At 41.3% G+C, this 21981-nt stretch overlaps 2 protein-coding genes across 2 annotated transcripts; one reads left to right on the forward strand and one right to left on the reverse strand.

The window, feature by feature from the left end:
* Positions 1–3: 3 nt before the first annotated feature.
* On the forward strand, positions 4–4986 carry cpdp (CPD photolyase). Its single transcript, XM_033982309.2, has 10 exons — positions 4–149; positions 246–583; positions 656–804; positions 1078–1260; positions 1329–1487; positions 1749–1947; positions 2824–2967; positions 3515–3636; positions 3941–4100; positions 4184–4986. The coding sequence occupies exons 1-10, from the start codon at positions 127–129 to the stop codon at positions 4330–4332; spliced, it is 1626 nt and encodes a 541-aa protein (XP_033838200.2). The 5' UTR covers positions 4–126; the 3' UTR covers positions 4333–4986.
* A 2219-nt stretch (positions 4987–7205) lies between these two features.
* Positions 7206–9754, reverse strand: LOC117384806 (neuromedin-U receptor 1-like). The gene is made up of 3 exons (XM_033981957.1): positions 9076–9754; positions 8372–8599; positions 7206–7519 (listed from the first exon to the last, which is right to left on the reverse strand). Exons 1-3 carry the CDS (start codon positions 9752–9754, stop codon positions 7206–7208), a joined length of 1221 nt encoding a protein of 406 aa, XP_033837848.1.
* Between the last annotated feature and the right edge of the window lie 12227 nt (positions 9755–21981).

Below are 21981 nucleotides of genomic sequence, written 5' to 3' on the forward strand. Positions count from 1 at the left end.
TGCATTCTGGGAAGTGAAGTCCACTTGGGTAAAAACACGGTGGTTACAAAACTCGTAAAGAAATGCTCATGTAACTGGTTGAATAAGAGAAGACCACTTGGATACGTGTCAGAATCCAGTCTGTGCATGCTTTATACCTTCGTGAGCACGTGAGTATTGAAATAATTGCTACGCTGGAAATAACTTTGTTTATTTATTAGCTGCCTTCACGTTTCAGCGTTTAACGTCTTGCTTCTACATTACAGGTTTTGTGTGACGGCACCCAAAGGACCTTTGAAGTGTTCTCGTCGTCCTCTGAATACACATTTCCACCTGTTTCATTCACTTCGTTGCAAACCTATCATGTCGCAAAAGCGCAAGGCTACCACTGATGCTGGCGCCGAGAAGCCCAGCAAGAAACCTAACTTGACCTTCGAGAAAAAAGCAGACGGCTGGCTACAGGAGCAAGTGCTGCAGCAGAGGGCCGCGAAGAAGGAAATGAAATTCAACAAAAAACGCCTCCGATTTCTCACCGATACCCAAAAACTAAAACAAGGCGCAGAGGGCGTTCTGTACTGGATGAACAGAGACCAGAGGATCCAAGGTAAGCTGTTGGGGCTCTACATTCATTACCCCACATACTGAGTAATATCTACTGCATTTGTGTCCTCTTCAGATAACTGGGCTCTGATCCACGCACAGCGGCTGGCTCTGAAGGAAGCGCTCCCTCTGCACGTCTGTTTCTGCCTGGTGGTGCCTAAATCCAAACTTTCCACTTACAGGCATTTCAGCTTCTTGTTAAAAGGCCTCGAGGAGGTTTCACAGGTAGGAAAGGGCCTAATAAAACTGTTATAGTGTTCTTATAGACCCGTCCTACTCATCTCAGGCCTACCTATAACAAAACGTTTGACATGCCAGGAAATTAACTTGTGTTCATTTCCTGGCAGGATACAATTATTTCATACTATTCCTAATAACACATTTAAATGCTTTATTACAGCGTTATATGCTTCCTTATTAAACTTTGTGTTACACGTGGACACTGTTTTCATCCTTTTCTTTGCTCATTCAGTAACTCTGAGTTGTTTTTTTCTCTAGGAGCTTAAAACTTTAGGTGTTGAGTTCCACCTCCTACATGGTCCACCTGGAGACGTCCTGCCTGGTTTTGTGTCCGATCGCAGTCTGGGAGTTGTGGTGACAGACTTCTCCCCTCTCCGTGAACCTCTGCAGTGGCTGGAAGATGTCAAAAAGAAGCTCCCAAAAGACATTCCTTTTATACAGGTAAAGATACAATCACTAATCAAAATTTGATAACATTTTCAGACCATTAAGAGACTTGTGTGTTGTAGGTTGACGCGCATAACATAGTGCCATGTTGGGAGGCATCCCCAAAGTTGGAGTATGCTGCTCGAACCATTAGAGGAAAGATTAACAAGGTTTTGTCAGAATTCCTCACAGAATTTCCTTTAGTCGAGAAACATCCCCACACAGCGACCAGAACAGCCAAAGTAAGTGCAAAAGGCGATGAATGAAATTAAGTCATTATCAGAGTCCTTCAGTAAAGTCTACTCTACAGTCTTTAGAGTTTAGTTAGAGTTTTGAGGGGGTTTTAAATAAATAATGTTCACAGTCCACACTGTCTCAAGGTTTAGACTTTTTAGTGCAGTTTATATTTGCAGCTTCTGTCATGAATATTCTAGTGGCTTTGCTCAATTTTGTCCAGAAATTGAAGTTTGTCCTCATCTAAGTCCTTGTCTCTGTCCTCACAGCAGGTGGACTGGGTCAAAGAGCTGGAGTCTCTGCAAGTGGACAAGACGGTGGGAGAGACGGAGTGGGCTAAACCTGGTATGAAGGCAGGGATGGCCATGCTGGAGTCCTTCATTGATGTTCGTCTCAAACTGTTCGCAGCCCAGCGCAATGACCCCAACGCAGCTGCGCTGAGCCAGCTCTCTCCCTGGATACGGTTCGGTCAGTGGCCCTACTCCCAAATGTTTAATTCTATCAAAAATCATAAAATTTATGCAAAGTACACTGCCTGGCCAAAAAACAAGTCGCCACCTAGATTTAACTAAGCAAAGAGGTGCAAGCCTCCTCCAGTTGGTCAGGTCTAGGTTCAGCAACAGTCTGTGCTCAAAGAATGAGGTCAGCTGACACCTGAATATACTGAATGACCAGGTTATTCCATCAATGGGTTTTTTCTTCCCTGAAGGCACGGGCATATTCCAAGATGACAATACCAGGATTCATCGGGCTCAAATTGTGAAAGAGTGGTTCAGGAGCATGAGACATCATTTTCACACATGGATTGTCCACCACAAAGTCCAGACCTTAACCCCATTGAGAATCTTTTGAATGTGCTGGAGAAAGCTTTGCACAGCAGTCAGACTCTACATCCATCATCTTGGTCATGACTCTACCATCATCATCTTGGTGAAAAAATTAATTCAACACTGGACACTTGTGACATTGCAGAAGTTTATTGAAACAATGCCGCAGCGAATGTGTGCTGCAATCAAAGCTAAAGGTGGAACAACGAAATATTAGTGTGTGACCTTTTTTTTTGGTGGTGACTTTTTTTTTGCCAAGGCAGTGTATATAAAAATATGTTATTCAATAAGTAATACTTATATATTTACGATAAAGTTCATACATTCAAAAACAAGACTGTATTTACTTTTTAGTATATGACAGCTACAGGAAGGATGACTGTGCAGATAACAACTCTGTAATTATGAAAAACATAGAAGTAGTTTCTGAAATTACCCATAAAACTCAGTTTACTACTTTGTATAAATTTTCTAATCTTCTGACATTCTTCCATTATAACCACTGTCCATATTTTAGGTCAAATTTCTGCACAGCGTGTGGCACTGCAAGTCAAGAAGAAAGGTGGGGAGTCGGCTGCTCCGTTCATTGAGGAGCTGGTGGTCCGCAGAGAGCTCACGGACAACTTCTGCTACTACAACAAGAAGTATGACAGTGTTGAGGGTGAGTAAAAAATATCTCCTGAAACTAAACGTTTTCAGCACATTGGCAGAACGCCTGTCAGTTATTATTAAATTATAGGGATTATTACTTTAAACCTCTAAATAGTGCATTCTTTCACATTTTAAAGGTGCACTATGTAACTTTTATGGTGGAAGGTCTGTCACCTGCTTGTCTCTAAGTTGATGTATTTGCTTTGCCTGGAATGTTTCACAGTATGTCAATAATCATCAATATCCATGAAGGTGACTTACAGGTCAGATCTGTGAACAGGTGAACTCCCTTGCATGTTTTGTTGTTTTGTTTTTGTAATTTGAAAGATGAATATGTGTAGTGCCATACAGTGGAACATCGTAGGTAAAGCAATAACATCTCTGTGGAGAAAAGTAGTTGGCAGACCAGAAAAGTTACATAGTGCCCTTTGAATCTGTTCAGTGTTTTGTGGCTCAGTGAAAAAAACATACTCGACCGTAAACCAAATAGGCCTATGTCTTTTTGAGGGCTTTTATTAATTAACCTAAAGCTGTTTGTTTTCACCTGTGGTATTCAGGGGCATATGAGTGGGCTCAGAAGACACTTAAAGATCACGCCAAAGACAAGCGACCATACGTGTACACAAGGGATCAGCTGGAGAAGGCCAAAACACATGACAAACTTTGGAACGGAGCTCAGGTCTCTATAGTAACTTATTTAAATACAGTTATTAGCAAGTAATAAACTTATCTCTATCACGTTTTTTAATTATTATTTTTATTTACATAATTAGAGATAAATAAAATACTATGTTACTCGTGTTAAACTCTTGTTGTGCTACAAATGAACATAATGACAATGTAAAAGCAAATCAGTTTCTATATTTACACTTTTTTCAAGATTTTCTAGACCTATAATGAAGAAATAATGTGATGACTTCTTGGTGGACTTAATGATAAAATACCATGTAATCACTACTCACTTTTGTCTTGTGTCACTCTAGTTCCAAATGGTCTCTGAGGGAAAGATGCATGGCTTCTTGCGCATGTATTGGGCCAAAAAGATCTTGGAATGGACGAGTTCACCAGGGGAGGCACTCTCTATCGCCCTGTACCTGAACGACCGCTATTCTCTAGATGGCCAAGACCCTAACGGGTTTGTTGGTAAGAACATAAAAAAAACAATGTTTAATACGACTTATTGTGAAGATTTTGTGATGTCTAACTACATTGTCCCACTGCTGCAGGTTGTATGTGGTCTATTTGTGGCATTCATGACCAGGGCTGGGCTGAGAGACCTATTTTTGGGAAGATTCGTTACATGAACTACAAAGGTTGCCAGCGGAAGTTTGACGTGGCCCGTTTTGAGAAAAAGTACTGCCCTAAAGACCTATAAGTATGAAGGGATTTCACTGAAGAAGTGCATTTTGGCCTCTCTCCACACTGCTCTGGGCATGTTCTCTTTTATTGTGTGATGTTGCTTGCTGTGTTCAAAGGATTTGTTACATTACTTTTTACATTGCCTTGTTTTTATGGTTTTATTAAGGAATATACTCACCCAGTGGTCTTGAAATTGTACTGTAAACAAACTCTGCAAAAATATTTTCAAAACATGCCAAGGCTCTTTGAAATCATACTAGGAGAACGTAGTTACACGAGTGAGATTGTAGTCTTGTGACTCACGTGCGACTAAAACCAGGGCTACAGCCAAGGATAAATCTTGCCTCAACCACTTTTCATTTAGGAAAGTGTAGACTAATTGTGACTGCATTTGTTGATAGCAATGCATTTGTGCTTATGCAGCTCTACTGTTAAAAACATCAGCTGTGCACTGTAGCATTTGCATGCAGTAACTGACTATGGTTTGACTATTGTTTACAAAAATAGTTTTATGCCTTGTTTAGTTTTTCTTTAAAATGTTTTTGCTTCTGTTTTTATTTCCTTTTTTTCATCTAAACACAGGGACTGTCTCAGGGACTACATACTGTACTTGCTTTTGTAACGTGGCATGATGTGTCTTAATTAAGGACCAAAGCAAAAAATGCAAAAAGCCACTGATGTACATCTTAATTAAGTGCACCCTCAGCACAAAAGTACACTTCACACTGTTACACAAATGTTCCTGGCAGTTTTGATGAGGGCACATGAACCCCTTGACACACTTGTGAATTAATCTTGTTAATAGAATAATTAGAATCCACATTTGTTTGCAAGTATACCACCAGAGCATGTCCATATACTTTTTTATTAATGTCTTTTGTGCCCTGAGATTAAACTTCTTTTTTAGAGTTTTTGTCTCTTTGGGTTTACTTATGATTGTACAGTTAATGTAGTGGCATAGTTACAATGAGGACACAGCAAGTGATCTTCAGGTAAAACATAAAAGCCGTATTAAGGCAAAACAACTGTTAAGTGTCCTTATCAACCCATGTTAAAGAATAGACTGATGCAGATTTTTATTATTGCATTACATTAGTCCTTGGTCTAAACGCTATGTAATATATCAGGCAACACACACTCATTCAGTTAGATTCAACTTTGACTTTGAGCTTAGTATACTGCTGTCTTTCTGTCATATTGAATTCATCCACCTAAAATGGAGCATGTAAGGTGTGTTTTTTGATTATTTTATGACACATTATTTAGATTTGTTATTATGAGGGTTTTGTGCACATGATTGTTGAGATTTGGCAATAGATAATGGACACACAAGGCATAATATAACAATACTGGAACTATACAGTGCTATAGAGAAACACTTTTATTTTAACAACAGCTAGGCAGCTAGGCTGCTCCTTTTTTACCTTGTGGTACACAGTAATGTTCTGACACACATTGAGATGATAAATGCATTAGAGATTCTAGTGTTGAGCTCTTGTAAACTGTAGCGGTCATATGGGCCCTGTTAACAGTGAGTTCTTCTGCAGTGATTGCTTCTGCTGTGATGTGGCTGGTGAAGAGGTGGTTTGCCTCTTGACTTTGCTGCACAGGTCTTATTTGGACTTATGAGAAGGGTATAGCATACTGTTTGTAGTGTTAGGGGTTGTAATGATTCACCCTTATCTCCCCCAGAGCTGACAAGATCAAAGAGGGCAAATTCAGAGACTTGCTTGAAACCAGCGTCTATCAAAAATCATTTAGATTCAAGAAGGATGTGATATGAAGTTCTTTCAAACACCCTTTGTATTATTTATTCACTTTTCACAGTCCAAGGCACTATTGCAGCTGTTGACAAAAACATGGCAATAGACAGTGTCTTGCTCAAGGGCACAATGTTACTGAGTCATGCTGGTTGCAACAACTCTCAACAAACCTGGGCACCCAGAATAATAATTGGGTGGTATTTTTTATTTTATTTTTTTCATTTTTCTGAATAGTATGTCGAAATAGAGATGGTGTAAACTACTTGAGTTTGTTGATTAACAAATAAATATTATTTCTGTATTTATAGGCTAGCTGTTGTCTAGTGGTATGGTGAGTTATGTTTCCATGGTAATAAAAGGTCTTAACATCCAAATGTTCATGCAAAATGAAACACGTTTGAAGGGCCCATATCCCTGATCTTTATTTTACAAAACACAGTTGGAAAAATATGTTACACTTCAAAAGACTGACACTAAGATTTACTAATGAAAAAACAAACATTTTCTCGCTAATACAATGTGTAAACAAAATTCACTCCATAGCTTCAACAGACTAAATGTTAACATCTTGAGAGGTTTACATTGACACAAATAGCCTATTTAAATTACAATACCACCTAAAACAATACAATGTGTATGCTAACACCAACAACAACTGCAAAGGAACACATTTCCTAGAATACTGTGCATGTTTACAGAATGGGTAGCATATATGTCATACATGACCGAAATTTAACACAAGCAGCTGCCTTTCCACCAATGAAACTACTGCATGAGCTATAACTGTGTGTGCATGATGAAATTAAGGCTAATGATGCACTTCACTGACCCTTCATACAAGGGAAATTAGCAGAATCAGCAAAGGGCTGAATCACAATGTATTAATCAAGATGGAAACATGTTGTGGTTCTTTTATCAAATCAAAAATGTGCCAAACACTTACAATTAGCTCACTGGCAGCACATGGGGATGGAGGTTTAAACATACTCCTGCTGAGGATCTTTTAGTTCATATTTTATTGACTTACAAATACATTTTTCACAGTCTTATGGTTTACTGTTTATTAATTAAGTCAATTAAGTCAGTGTCACCTTCATATTTAAATATGTTTCTGTGTTTACATCCACTATGACAGTTCCTTGGTGTTGCTGGGTGCCTTATGGCTGAGTGTGCTGCGCTGGGTGAGGCGCAGGCTGGAGTGGTTGAGCCAGTTGTAGTGTGGACAGGTCAGGTGACTAAACATCTCCCTGAAGCGCGTGGACATGAGGCTATAGAGGACGGGGTTGACTGCAGAGCTCAGGTAGAAGAAGACGCCCGAGACTATGTGCACTGGTTCAAATATCATAAGCTGCAGTTGGGACGAGGTGTCGAGGAAGCTCCACATGAGGCGGTCCACGTGAAAGGGGGCCCAGCACAGACTGAAAACCACCACGAGGACACCTGCAGGGGGAGACAGGTCAGAGCACTGGGCCAATGCTAAATATTGTAGAGCGTCAACAAGGTGTAAGATTAATAGTTTAATAATATCGATGATTATGAAAAGAAGCACTCAGTGAAGAAAGACCTCTGGTAAGGCATTGATCCTATCTTACAATTTTAACAATACAGTGACCAAAACAGTACCACCATACCACTCTCAAAAGGTAAGGAAGGTTGAGCCTGGTTGCTACTTGGGTGGGAGACTGCTGGGAATAACAGGTTATGCAGTAACAGGACAGCAGTGGCTCTAGTGGAAAATGGTTGCTGTGTCAATCTGCAAGACACTTCACCCACATTGCCTCGTGTGAATGTGGTGTGAGTGAGTGATTGGTTGTGGTCGGAAGGGCCAGTGGCACAGATTGGCCTCATTTCCATCAGTCTACCTCAGGGCAGCTGTGGCTACAACAGTAAGTTACTACCACCAGGTTTTGAAAACTACTATATACATCCAATGAATTATTGTCCCTGGAAATTCCTTCAATGCCACTGGGGCACCCAGTCAGGAGCAGTAATATCAAATTTGAACTGGTCAAGTTTTATGTTGATTATATAGATAATATTTTATCTATGTTCCAAAAGTTTGAGTCGGAATTCACCTGGTATGTGGCTTTTTCAGTTGAGAGCACGTACGAGTTATTTTAAAACCTATCCAACCATCTACTTATAAAACAGCTCCATCTATGACTTCAACATCATCAGAATACAGTGACTCATACAAAAATAAAAATAGAACTTTAAATACTAAACAAATGACATAATAAAGGTCATTTATTAAAAGAGAAATGTCTCCATAGAAACAAAGGCGGTTCTTACAGAGCATTTTTGTCACTTGCAGGTTGCGTCTGCTCAGCCTCTGCATGTGATCCTCTGACACACTGTCCACTCCAAACATGGCTGAGAGGGCTTTCATGCCCCTCTCCCTGTACAGTGTGAGGCCAATAAGGAAGTACAGCGCTCCCATGACCAGCACTGGGAGCACGAAGAAGGCCAGAGACGAGATGAGGATGGTCAATTTGTACATCCAGGTGGGCTTCACAAGGTCTGATAAAGACAAACACATTAAAAAAGAGGAAAACAGGTCCAGGGATTAGATGTGGTGTTATAATATCACAGGTGCTCTAAAGTGGATGTCTCTTGGTTTCATTTTAAGCTTCCTGTTTGTTTTGTATTCTTGATTTCCATGGCAACAATGCTTATTTTCATCACTCTGAAACCCATGGATTACCAGATAGTTATTGGTCTAGTCTCTAACCATCCATTCTATCTATCTGTCTTTTTCCTAAAACTGATTGATGACCATTTTTGATTCAGTTTATCTTAAAAAAAAAAAAAGGTCTTCAATATAAATTTCCTGAGCATAAACAGTACAGATTTTGAATCATTGCCATTTAAACAAAAATAATGAAAGTCTCAAACAACATGCTTTTACTGATACGATTCGCTGCCCTATCGTGGTGTCATTGGGCAAGACACTGAAATAAAGAGACATGAAATAATAAAAGTAAGCATTGACTCACAGCACATAGCTGAGCGTGGGAAGGGCCGTCCAAACTTGGGGGGTAGAAGGAGGATCCCGTGTAGACTTGTGTTGGGCACGGCGCAGATCATCGCCATCACCCAAAGCATCACAATCACCCTCTTGACATGGGCGCGGGTGGAGAGGCTCTTCACTTTTAAAGGATGCACCACCGCTATGTACCTCTCCACACTTAAGGCGGTGACGTTAAGCACAGATGCAAAGCAAACTGTCTCAAATAGAAAGGTCTTGAAGTAACAACCGCCCTCTCCTAATGGGAATGGATAGCTCCGCCACATGTCCCACAACTCCAGAGGCATACCCAGGAGGAGTACGAGTAAGTCTGATAGGGCCAGGCTTAACAGGTACAAGTTTGTGGGTGTCTGCATGGCTTTGTAACGCAAAATTACAGCACAAGTCAAAGAGTTACCCAAGACCCCCACGAGGAAAATGCTCAGGTAGGTGACGCAGACCGGAGCAAAGATGGGTGATCGGAGAGGTCCCAGGTGAAGTGCTAGGTACTCGTCCTCGCTCAAACACAGCTCGTCCAGATCCACAGAGCTAACATTAACCAAAAGAGACATGTTTATCCCACAGAGCAGAGAGGAGTGAGGGCACCCAATGGACATGTTGGACCCAACACTGGAGACAGTCTCAAGGGAGCAGTTTGGGGTGAGCATTGTGTCACACCTAAAAGCAAAAAGATAGTCTATGTTTGGTTTACACGTGTCAGAAAGTCATCCATCATCTTTTCCACTCCCTCAAATGAATCCTCCAAGCTGCTACTGTAGTAATGTTATATTTTGTATCTGATTATAATAATGTGGTGTCCTGTATAGGCCTTTGTGTGGAGTCAAGGGATCAGACTTGCTCAAGACTTTAACTTTAAATAAATGAACATTTATTTTAGTCATTTTTCAATGGTGAATCTAAAATGATCGTTTAGTTGTTTACATATCAGATGTGCATTGCAGACATACACACTTGTCCTTGTCCTAATAAGGTTGGTCTACAATGGTTCCCTAATTGGAGGTCGCAAGTAAGTAATTTCTGAATTGACAACATCAGATCAAACAGCAAAACAAATCAAATGAACCTGATTCAACAGGTCACTTGAAATTATTACATCATCAACTTCATTTTGCAGAGGGAGTCTCAAGTTGGTTGCATGATGATTTTGGGTGCCCTGGTCTGAAAGGTTTGAAAACTCATAGTCTACATGTTTATCGCAGTTACCTAGCAGCAGCATACAGCCTTTACCTGGTAGCAACACATACAACTTCAAATGCACAAATCTACAGCATTACATTCATTTAGTAGTTCACCTTCACTCAAACACAACTGGAGTCTTCCAACTATGTTCCTGTTCATATGTAATGCAGTCAATATAGCTGCAAAGTCAGTATGTTATCAGTATTGAATTAACCATTATTATGAAATACAAATGTAATCAAATATTACACTGAAATCTACCTTTCGCCCCATGTTACACTTCAATGATATAGAACATAAATAAAATTGAAAAAGTCATTTAACGTATACTTAAATGTGTTGATTAGTAATTTCCAGAAGACTTACGTCCAGTCCTGTGTGGCTGTGTCCTCTGAGATTCAATATGGAGCATATGAGACGTCGCTCTGGTTTGGTGTTTGCTTCAACCTATAACTATGTGCGCTCAGTATTAACCCCTCCTCTCTCTTTCTCTCTCTCCCTTCCTCTCTTCTCGCTCACTCTCTTTTTGTCTCTATCCCCCTCTTTACTTTCTCTTTCCCTCTTCCCTCTCTCTTCTACCTCCCCCTTCTTTCTCTTTCCGCCATTTTTCTCTCTATCTTTTCTTCTCTCTTTTCCCTCTCTCTTCTATCTCTCCCTATTCTCTCTCACTCTTCCATCTCCCCTTTCTTCATGCTCTCTTCCTCTCTTCTCTCTCACTCTTCTATCTCCCCTCTCTTCACTTTCTCTTCCTCTCTTCTCTTTTGCTCTTCCAATCCCCCCTCTTCTCTCTCCTCTCTTGCGCTTCCATCTCCTCCCTCTTCTCTCTATCTTCTCTTGCTCTCCCTCTTCCCTTCCCTCTCTTCTCTCTTGCTTTTCCCTCTCTCTTCCATCTCCCCCTCTTCTCTCTCGCTTCTCTTGCTCTTCCTCTCCCCTCTCTATTCCATCTTCCTTCTCTTCTCTCTCCCTTCTCTTGCTCTTCCTCCTCCCGTTCTCTTCTATCTTTTCCCTCTTCTCTCTCTCTCTTCTCTTGCTCTCCTTCCCTCTTACTTCTTTTCCCTCTCAGTCCTCCCGCTCTCTTTTATCTCCCCCTCCTCCCTCTTCTCTCTGTCATCACTCCCTCTTCTCTCTATCTTCTCTCACTCTCCCTCTTCCCTGTCTCTCCCTCTTCCCTCTGTCTTCTATCTCCCCCCTCATCTCTTGCCTTCCCTTTTCCTCTTCCCTCTCTCCCTCTTCTTTGTTCTCTCACTCTCCCTCTTCCCTCTCTTTTCTCTCTCACTCTTCCCTCTCTCTTCCATCTCCCCCTTCTTTTCTCTCTCTTCTCTTGCTCTCCTTCCCTCTCAGTCCTCCCTCTCTCTTCTATCTCCCCCTCTTCTCTCTAGCTTCTCTCACTCTCCCTCTTCCCTGTCTCTCCCTCTCTTTTTTCCATCTCTCTTCCATTTCCCCCTCTTCTCCGTTCTCTGGCTCTATCTCTTCCCTCTCTTTTCTTTCTTCCATCTCCCCCCTCCTCTTCTTCTCTTTCTTCTTTCTCTCTTATCCCACTCTTCCCTCTATCTCCCTCTTCATTTTCTCTTTCTAACTACCCCTCTCTCTCTCTCACTTGTTTTGTGTGCACTTGAAGCTCATCGATACTGTTCGATTACACCTGACACAGGCACGAGGGAAGTTCAAATTACTTTACCTTACAGATATTGGCCCTGGGAGACACACATAATAAAACAAAAAAAGCTTTTTATTTTCATTTCTGTCAAGATTCTGAACTGAAACTGTGTTTGCTTCACCTGCACAGCACAAAGTTTAGCTATGGGGCTGCGACAAATCATATGTTATGCTCCTAATTGCCACATTAAAAAAAACAAAAACATTTTTGTGGTACCTGTTGGTCTATTACTTTGAACTCTAAGATGTCAGTTCCCAGCTGTAGCACACTGCAAATCAGTGATTAGACAATAACTTCAATGTATAAGACATAAAAGAGTCTGTGAAGACAGTATATTTAGTAAATGCTGACGGTGTACAAATCAGGGTTAATTACAGGCATTAGTGTGTAGAGCGGTGATTATGTTACAGCAGGTGCTCTCCTGCATCCTCTTACACACGAGCAGAGCTGCTATAACGTCAGATTAATCAGGACAAATTGATTCATGTAATTATTGATAAATATTATCTACATCAGTGATCATAGATCCTAGATTGGAATAAAGGATTTATTATCCACACACCTCTGTTATGAAATCAAGATAGCAAACGAACAAAATATATTTTGAGATGTGTAAAACACTGTAAACATCCTCTACGGTTTCCCCATTCAGCATATCTAGTTTGTATTTAAAACGTTCTAAATTACAACAGGAGTAATCATTTGACAGGTTGACTAACTGTAAAAAGAATCACTGATTATACTAAAATAATCATTAGTTGCAGCTCTAAAAATAGCAGAGGCTGACCTCATCTAAAACCAGTCTGATATCTGCAGTTTGGAAGATACAAACCGTTCGCTCTCTTTAAGATGTCTCATCAGACTGATGTTATTGGTGATAATGGCATGGACTAGTGGCACACAAAGCCCATAAAGGTTTGTGAAATGTGTAACTACCAGCAAACAGCAGCTAGGACAACTCAAGCAGTTAGTTCCTCACGAGGTCATGGGAGCAAAGGTTTGGCCCCAGATCTCCTCAGTGATGCCTGTGTTAAAGTTGTGAACTGTTCCAGTCTGAGACCACAGCTGTATCCCTCGAGTCTCTGCCCATCACTGACACTGCACCAAAGAAGACACGACACACACCACACACTTCAAACAGTCTTCACCCATTCACAGCTACAGAATGAAAGTTTTCCACTATTTTATCATTTGCATTCAGTACATTTATGGAGATGCATTTTCCATAGTCATTGTGTTTTTTCACCAAAAATGAACGGTTATTAAGCTTTTATTACCAAATCCAAATGTCAGCGTGAGGATTATTTTAAAAAAAAGGATTTTGCAGGCCATCTTACAGTGGCAAAGTGACTTTGGTTTACCATGGTGACAGTTGGTAAAAGAAAGGCATTGTTCAAGATGTAACAGAATCTCAAACACTCTCATTAAGAGTTGGTTCATTATTTTTATTTCATGTAAAATGTTTTGACATCCCTCTACAGGTGACAGGAGGCGTGTTCCAGGAAGGTCAAAGTGGGTTATACCAAATGAGTGAAGTGATTAGTGCTGAATAGATAAACTGTGGTGCTAAGACCTGGGCAGTTATGGGACGTCTTTGTTGTGATATTGGGAGATTGAAATTCTTACAGAAGAAAATCTCCTTGCTGGCCAGGTCACTGCTGGTGATGGAGGTGGAGAGACTGAGGAAAGTGAACAGTTTTGCTGCTGCGACAGTACAAGTACTTTGTAACTCAAAGTAATATAATACACAGTATAGAGTTTGTCTATACTGTGGCAGCTGTAAAACTGTGGTCCTCCTGCAATACACTGACCCAACATGACTATTCAGGCTCATATCAGTCTCTTGTAAATGTGCCATACAGCACCTTAAACTTTTCAAAATCTGGATAAAATGTTCAGTTTGATGACGTGAAAACGGCCATGAAAAACATCCTGCCCTCTCTTTATTTATTTTTTTTCTTTTTAAATAGATCATCTTGTGTGAAAATTATAGCAAATCAATACTAAAAGAACAGAGGAGTGGATGTCATTTGTGGCTATCTCTGAAGAAAAGCTTATGTAATTTATTGTCCTTACATACAATATTCCAACACATTTAAAATTAGACACAGACTGTGTGTAGTATTGCCTAGTGATAACATGCAGCACACATGCAGGGCCATGCCTCATAAATAACACTGCACATACATAGGCCATATGTTGTGTACATGCTGCAGGTGTCTGACAAAGAGCAGCATCTTTAATACATCACACTAATAGAAAACAGTGTACGCACTGCATTTGTCGTCAGGACTCCAGAAATCTGAAACCAATAAATCATGGGCACTGCTTCTGTCAGAGGGCAAACATACAGGTTTAGTCCTTCTTGCACGTGCTCAGTTCAGACAAGCAGAATGATCTCCCACAATCCCCTTCTTCTCTGCACGGGGGAGAACCTTGTCAATCACAGCTTTTAATCAGTGCTACATGATGGCAAAAGCCTGGTACATTTAAAACTGCAGTATTATATTCCCTTACAATGAGATTAAAACAGCTTCATTTGTCAGGTTATCCTCACATCCAATCAATAGCAGTTGTTGCCAGACAGCTTTTAAAATGAATTTGGCAAGGCAAGGTCTACTATATTACTTACTAAACTACTAAAAACTTACGAAAAAAATATACACAATACAGTCTACCAAATTTAGCAGAGTTTGATCCAGTCTGATCGATTGCTATAAATTCATGGAAAATTCAATGACAATTTTTTGTAGGTGCAATATAGGCACTCTCAGGACACTCAGACATAAGTGTCTGTGCACTGCATGACCGTGAGGGGTGTCCATCAGACTCCATTACACTGAGAATAGTGGACTTCAGCAACACATCTACTGCTCATGTAAACCACTGTGCTGTACTCAAAACGACGACAGCACTGAAGTCGTTCATGACAAATGTAAGTAAAAATAAAAATAGAATGAATTGTAAATAACAAAAAATACATGATTACAAGTAGGCTATAAGCTAAATCAAATTCCTCAAAAGAAAAGTCTAAATTACATCTGCAAACTCTTATGACTATGTTTTGGCTTTACGCAGTTTATGGGTGTGTTGATTTTTATACAAACTGCACCTTCTGGCAGCCCTGATATGATTTCACATGTTCAGGACAGTTAGTGTGAAGGCCAGTGTGCACAGCTTTGTGGGATTTGATTTAGCCTATTTCATAGTAGGCCTACTTTATTTATTTTCTGTATTTTGCTGATGACTGCATTGATGAATATTGTAATGACAAATAATGTTTTCTACCATAGATATTTATAAGTGCAGCGAAACGTTTCTGGAGTTAGAAAACGTGTGATGTAATTTAACTTTCCTCTGTCATGGCTTTGCTGCTTAGATGAACCTAGAGACAGGTCTGAATCATTGCATTAAAAGGGCCTTGTTTTATGAGCAGCATGAAGGACCTGATGGTTTTGCACTTTTTAATGCTGCCACTAGAAGGCACTCGTGCTCCTTTAGTGAATAGGCCATAGCATGAACACAACTACCTTACTGCAAAATGTCAAATCAAATTAACCAAGTAAACAGAAATATGCCCTAAATAGTCAAATTAGAATGTCATCACATTTTGAATAAAGATTTATAATCAATCAAGGGCAACAGTGGCTGTTTTTTCTCTGTAAATATCCCAATGCCAAGCCCTGCTTTAAATTTGGTGTTTTTAATATGCAGAGAAGCAACCCTATAATTTAAAAAGTTTAAAGACATCGACAAGTGCCCAGCTGCGGGTGTAATGGTACTGGCCTGGTCCTGATCTGACCACACAGATGGAACAAGTATAAAAGAGATGTTAAGCCACTGTATCGTTAAAAAGAACTAATAAAATCACATGACAAATAATTATAAAATAGTCTACATTAAACTGAGCGACTAAGGAAGTCAAAATTGTTAAGTCTGGACACACTATGTTGTTGGGATATCCCAAAATAAAGCGCCTTTGCCTGGTCATGTTTGCCCCGGCTGCAGAGGGTACTCCCGCCGTGACTCCGGTGATCCGTGGCAGGTTGAAATGTGGACGACCGCCAAAAGAACAAGACAGGACAGCGCTCCACAGTGAGACAGGTTCTACTAGTCCAAATGAGAAGTGTGAGAAGCAAAACTGTCAGACACCAATTACTGCGCGGGCTGAGAGAGAAGAGCAGGGCCTCGGGAGAGCAGCCATGGAGGCACTGCTTATCCGGACTCTTACCTGCACTCTTACCTGGACATTTACCTGGACATTTACCCGGACTCTTCCCTGGACTCTTGCCTGGACACTTGTCAAGGAAAATCAAATCCGATCAAGTGAGCAAACGCCTTCAGGGGCTGGTGCTACTGCGCAGTGTTCAAAATAACAATGTTCTGTTTGCCATCAACAGGATACAAGCGATGCTTTGGCCAACTTAAAAATATATAAGATGCATTTGTGCAGGTTCTCACACTTATCAACAACACCCAACACTGTCATCTTTGTGTTCATTCAAATCTGTAAGAGTAACCAGGAGTTATCTGAGTGAAAGATGATTAAAAGGGCCTCTAGAGCCTACAGTTGGCTGTCAATCATTTATGAAAATATTTTATATATTATATATATATATATATATATATATATATATATATATATATATATATATATATATATATATATATATATATATATATATATATATATATATATGCATTAGAGGAGAAAGTTCTCCCACTGTAACTTTGTGGCATAGAGTTTCAGTTTTACTGAGGGCTGACGTGGAGCTGCCAACAGAACTCCACCCGAGTTCTGTCTGGATTGCAAATAGATCATTGTCTTTTCCAAGCAGAACCTGTTTTAGGACTAAAGATCTGGAACAGTCAAACCCAGTTAGAACCCAGTGTCTGGCATCACAGTTCAATAGTGGTGGTACCTTATTCATAATCTCTGTTAGATGGAGCCATTGTTTTGCCATTTTGTTTGTAGGTATGTTATCATAGTTAAATGGAATGTAGTCTTTCATGCAAGAAGGCGGCAGGTCAATGCGAATGGTTGAAGTATAACCTCTCATACACAGTTCAGATACTCTTTGACTCTTAACTGTCAAAGGAGCTCCCAGCATTGTGGTTAGATATATCTTTACTGGATGGGAGTGCACTTGTCTTGTTGCTTATCTTTAAACTTGCAAATGTGTTATCACTTTGTTTATCTAATAATGCATACACTAACTGCTCTGTAGATGGACTCTGGACAGAGGATACTGACACAGGAACAGTTATGGAAGTGCAACATGATTGACCAACTTAGTGACATTGAGTTAGTTCTTAAGCCTTTTGCATCCTTAGGCCACTGTCTCTGACCATAGCGTTAGTCAAGCTTTTTCCATGCATCGTTGTATGCCTCTTCATCACTGCGATAAAACATTCCCTATAGACATTTCAGTGCAGGACTAGTGATGTGCAGGACCAGTGATTTATCAGCAGGAGCTATGCCATTGCAGTCCATAAGAGAGACAAAGGACGTCATCCATTCGATGTGGGTGATTGGATCTCTGCTGAACACGATGGGCATTGGCACTGGGATTCTGTTTATGGCTTTTGAATAGCTGATTCACAAGAGTCCATATTGCCCCTCATGAGAGGCTATCATAGACTGTATATATATAAATGGACAAAGCTAACTATCTAGCCACCCTGTTCCAAATAGGAAGTGAGGGCCTTGGCTCCATCAGTTCTGGCTCCATCGGTTCTGGCTCCATCGACTTTGGCTCCGATTCACTTTGCACTGAAAAATTGTTGCTCCTCTTTCTGTAATTGCTGCTGTCAAGCTTGTCATTTTTATCTTTAAAATACCAGGATCATGTTAATACAAACATTTTTTTTCACTATTGTGGTCATCAATGTGAACATGAATAACAAACAAATCAGGTGGCTTCTTTTCCCAAAAATGCTCCCACTAGCGTTAGCACATGGTTTGATTGGGAATGGGCGATACTTTCAATAACCTCGCTCCGGACTGGCTCTTTGGTAGCTGTGACACTCCCGGTCAGAATTCTAAATATGGAACTATGCTCCATATCAGCCACCCTCCAAAATAAACATGTACCATGTGAAAACCAGAAGTTAACTGTTACTGACAATTAACCTAGTATCAAAAAATGCAATGACTGTTTTTAGTAAAGGAAAAGAAGGATTGAATAGCTTAGTATGCATAACCACCAGGACAAAGAAGGCATAGAGGCATAGTTACTTCACTAATAGCCCACCTTACTACTTTCATTTATTATTTTATCAGCTCACTGTGCATATTACTTGATAATAACATTGTCATTAAAACACTAATTTGTGAGTTAGAGTGAATGCATTTGTTGATTATAGTGCAAACTAAACTTTATGTAATAATCTTTGCTACAATATCTCTAACTGTATTTCAATGAATCCTTTTACAGAGTAAAGTTAGGCACATCTCATTTCTCAGTATCTCACAGTGGCTCAGTCTGTGTGCTGCAGTGAGAGGGTCAGGCCTTCATTAATAAGCCGTGCTGAGCTCATATTAAAAACCACATGTTTATGAGAGAACAGCCGCAGCGTTGGAAAGGCCACTCCGGATGTCTCTTATCTCATTTGTCTCAGTCCTGTCTGATCTTGTCCCCGCTCTCCCTCTCTACTGATGAGAAACAATATATTCATTTTCTGCCTCTGCGATTCCCTCCTCTGCTCTAGCCTCCTGTGGGAGTCCAGTTGGCGAGAGAGTCAAGCCTAGAGCTGAAGGTAGAAAATTAGCAAATACACCAATGCCAGTAATTGTGAAAATTGCAGCAAATAGACCCCAAGTGAACTGAAAGAACAATCAGAGAAAAAAATCCACCTACCCAAGTTGCCCAGTTTATCTAAATTCCAATACTACAGTCAGTAATGGAAAACAGTGTAGGGATGCCATTGCGAATAGGCTATGGCGGTGTAATCCCTGGGCCCACTGGAGTCCATTTAATCAATGCTACAGACATGAGCATATAAGAGAGGAGCAGTCCGCAAATGGGAGCGGAGTTCTGAGTCAGCTCGCAGGAGATTAAAAAGTAGAGGAGGATGAATAATGGAGGAGAAGAATGGTGGGAAAATTGCCGAATGTGGCAAATCATCAATAAACGCCTCCCGTGAATAATTCTGTAAAAATAAAATCTACTGGAGAAAAACTGTCTGTGTTAAAACTCAAAATCCCAATAAGTCTTAATTGGGGATTTTGCTGTATGTTGCCTCATATTCAGGGTCATTGTTTGGAGCTCAACTAATATGCACCCCAGATAACCTGCAACCCTGCACTTTTTGGTTGGAATATGTGTAACTAACTCTATGACTGAGTTTGGCAATGATTACTAAAATTACACAGAATGCAATTGCAAGAGGTACAGCATATTTCGTGAAATGGTCAGTCATGACAAGGATATCTTTGATTCTACCACAAGACTCAACAGACAAGAAATCCATGCAGACCAACTCCAGGGGACCCGAGGTCTGGATGTTGACAAGAGGTGCCGCATGTTCAGGTAAGGACTTCCGTCTCACACATCTGCCACAGGTCCTGATTTTGTTGACCACATCAACAGACATCCTCGGCCAGTAAAAACGGGATCGGACCAGGTCCAGAGTCCTCTCGATACCCATGTGGCCCATCTGGTTGTGAAGTTGGTGCAACACATCAGCTCAATATTCTTCCGGCAACACAAGTTGGAAGGTGTGCTCACTTCCCACCTGTCTCTTCCTGATGAGAAGGTTGTTATGGAGCTCCAGTTTTTTTACTTCTCTCAGTAACAGGCAGGTCGGGCAGCTGTTCTCTCAGCAGTGGTGGGGGCGACTCTCCACGCTCGAGCTGTGCAATAACATGCTGGATGGTGGGGTCGGCTCGCTGCTTGGTGGCAATGTCAGCAGCTGAGAGTCGAGGAAGAACAGGCGAAGCGAACTGTGTGTCATTTACAAAACTGTCAGGGACACTGTCGGCTTGGATAGACAAGGACAAGATGAGAGCACGGTTCAGGTCAGCAGCTTCTGGTCCGTAGATCAAATGACGATCAGATATTGCTCTGATAGTGTGTTGGTCAATTGAGGCATATTCTAGATCTTGTAAATGTTGCTGGGCAAATTTCAATACTCGCTCTCTTTCTTTACGGGATAGTGGGTCATCAGACAGGTCACCATGCGGACGGCGTGACAGCCCGTCAGCATCAGCATTCTGCTTGCCTGCTCTGTAAATGAGTTTGAAATTGAAGGTGGACAGAGCGGACAGCCATCTGTAGCTGGTGGCGTCGAGCTTGGCTGATGTCAGCAGGTAAGTTAGAGGGTTGCTGTCTGTGACAACGGTGAATTGAGCGCCATAGAGATAGTCATTGAACTTTTCTGAAACTGCCCATTTCAATGCAAGGAACTCGAGTTTATGAGCTGGATACTTTGCTTCGCTCTTGGAAAGGCCTCTGCTGGCGTAAGCCACAACTCTGTTCTGCCCATCTTGTTCTTGGTAGAGCACAGCGCCAAGGCCTGTAGAACTTGCATCGGTGTGGAGAGTGTAAGGCTTCTGAGGATCAGCAAATGCGAGAACAGGAGCAGTGGTAAGTTTGTCTATGACAGCTTCAAAGGCTTTTTGACACTCAGCTGACCAGCGTCCTCCGAATGGCTCTTTAGGATTCAGGTAGCATTCTTGTTTTACTTTGGACTTCAGCTTTCTCTGAGACGGAGGGTAACCAGCAGTGAGTTCGTGAAGTGGTTTGGTGATGGCAGAGTACCCTTGGACGAATCGGCGATAGTACCCAGCGAAACCAAGGAAGGATCGCAGCTCTTTCAAGTTTGTTGGGACTGGCCATGTGGTAAGGGTCTTGATTTTATCTGGGTCCGTTTCAACACCGTGCTGAGAAACGACGTGGCCAAGGTACTTGACGGAGGTTTGGAAGAACACACATTTTTCAACAGACAGTTTCAATCTGAACTCTTTCAGTCTTCTCAGGACTTTCATCAGTCGCTCTTCATGCTCCTCAAGAGTTGGTGCAAAGACAATGATATCGTCGATAAAAACAAGGACCTCTTTTAGATTGAGCTCTCCCATACATTTCTCCATTAACCGTTGAAAGGTACTTGGAGCATTAGTCACTCCCTGTGGCATCCTGTTGAATTCATAGAATCCCAATGGGCACACAAAAGCAGTTTTAGCTTTGTCAGACTCCTCCATTTCGATCTGGTAGTAGCCAGACTTCAAAATCGAGCACAGAAAACCATTTGGATCCGGATAATGCAGAGAACGTGTCTTCTAGCTTCGGGAGGGCATAAGCGTCTTTAATCGTCTGCAAATTGAGTTTACGGTAATCAATGCACAGGCGCACACAGCCATTCTTCTTGCGGACCACCACAATTGGAGAAGCAAACGGCGAATCAGACTCCCGGATAACTCCCGACTCCAACAGCTCCTGCAGGTGCTTCCTCACAGCGTCAACATCCTGAGGGTGTATTGGTCTTGGCCTCTGTTTGAATGGGCTTGGATCAGAAAGTTTAATCTGGTGTTTCACTTTATCTGTCTGACCAAAATCCAGGTCATGCTTGGCGAAGACCTCAGGAATGTCATTCAGCTGCTGGATAATGCGGTCTTTCCACTGCGGAGGGAGTGGTGAGTCTCCAAAATCATATTGTAGTGGGGCTGACGGCTCTGCAGACTGGACTTGGTGTGTAATGCTTTGCTCTTTGGAGTAGATAGTCCGGAAGGCGCTTATTTCTGCAATGACTGCTTTTGCTGGGATGGTAATTGCATGATCAGACTCATTGCTGACTATAACTGGCAGATGACATGGCCGTCGCCGGGGCAGGTCAGCAATGCAAGACTTCACAATGAGTCCACCAGGCAGAGAGCATGACGCGGGGTGTTCAATCAGTACTGCCCTTTCGCCTTGCAGTAACCGTGTGGCCAGTAATCCCTCGAGGACAGTAGTTTGGCCAGCACAGATGGTGTGTGACTGGTTAAAATGCAGGGTAGCTGTGGCGTACTGTTCATCCAAGCTCTGACTGTACCGAAAC

This window comes from Periophthalmus magnuspinnatus, chromosome 17 (assembly GCF_009829125.3).
Source record: "Periophthalmus magnuspinnatus isolate fPerMag1 chromosome 17, fPerMag1.2.pri, whole genome shotgun sequence".
Lineage (NCBI taxonomy): Eukaryota > Metazoa > Chordata > Actinopteri > Gobiiformes > Gobiidae > Periophthalmus > Periophthalmus magnuspinnatus.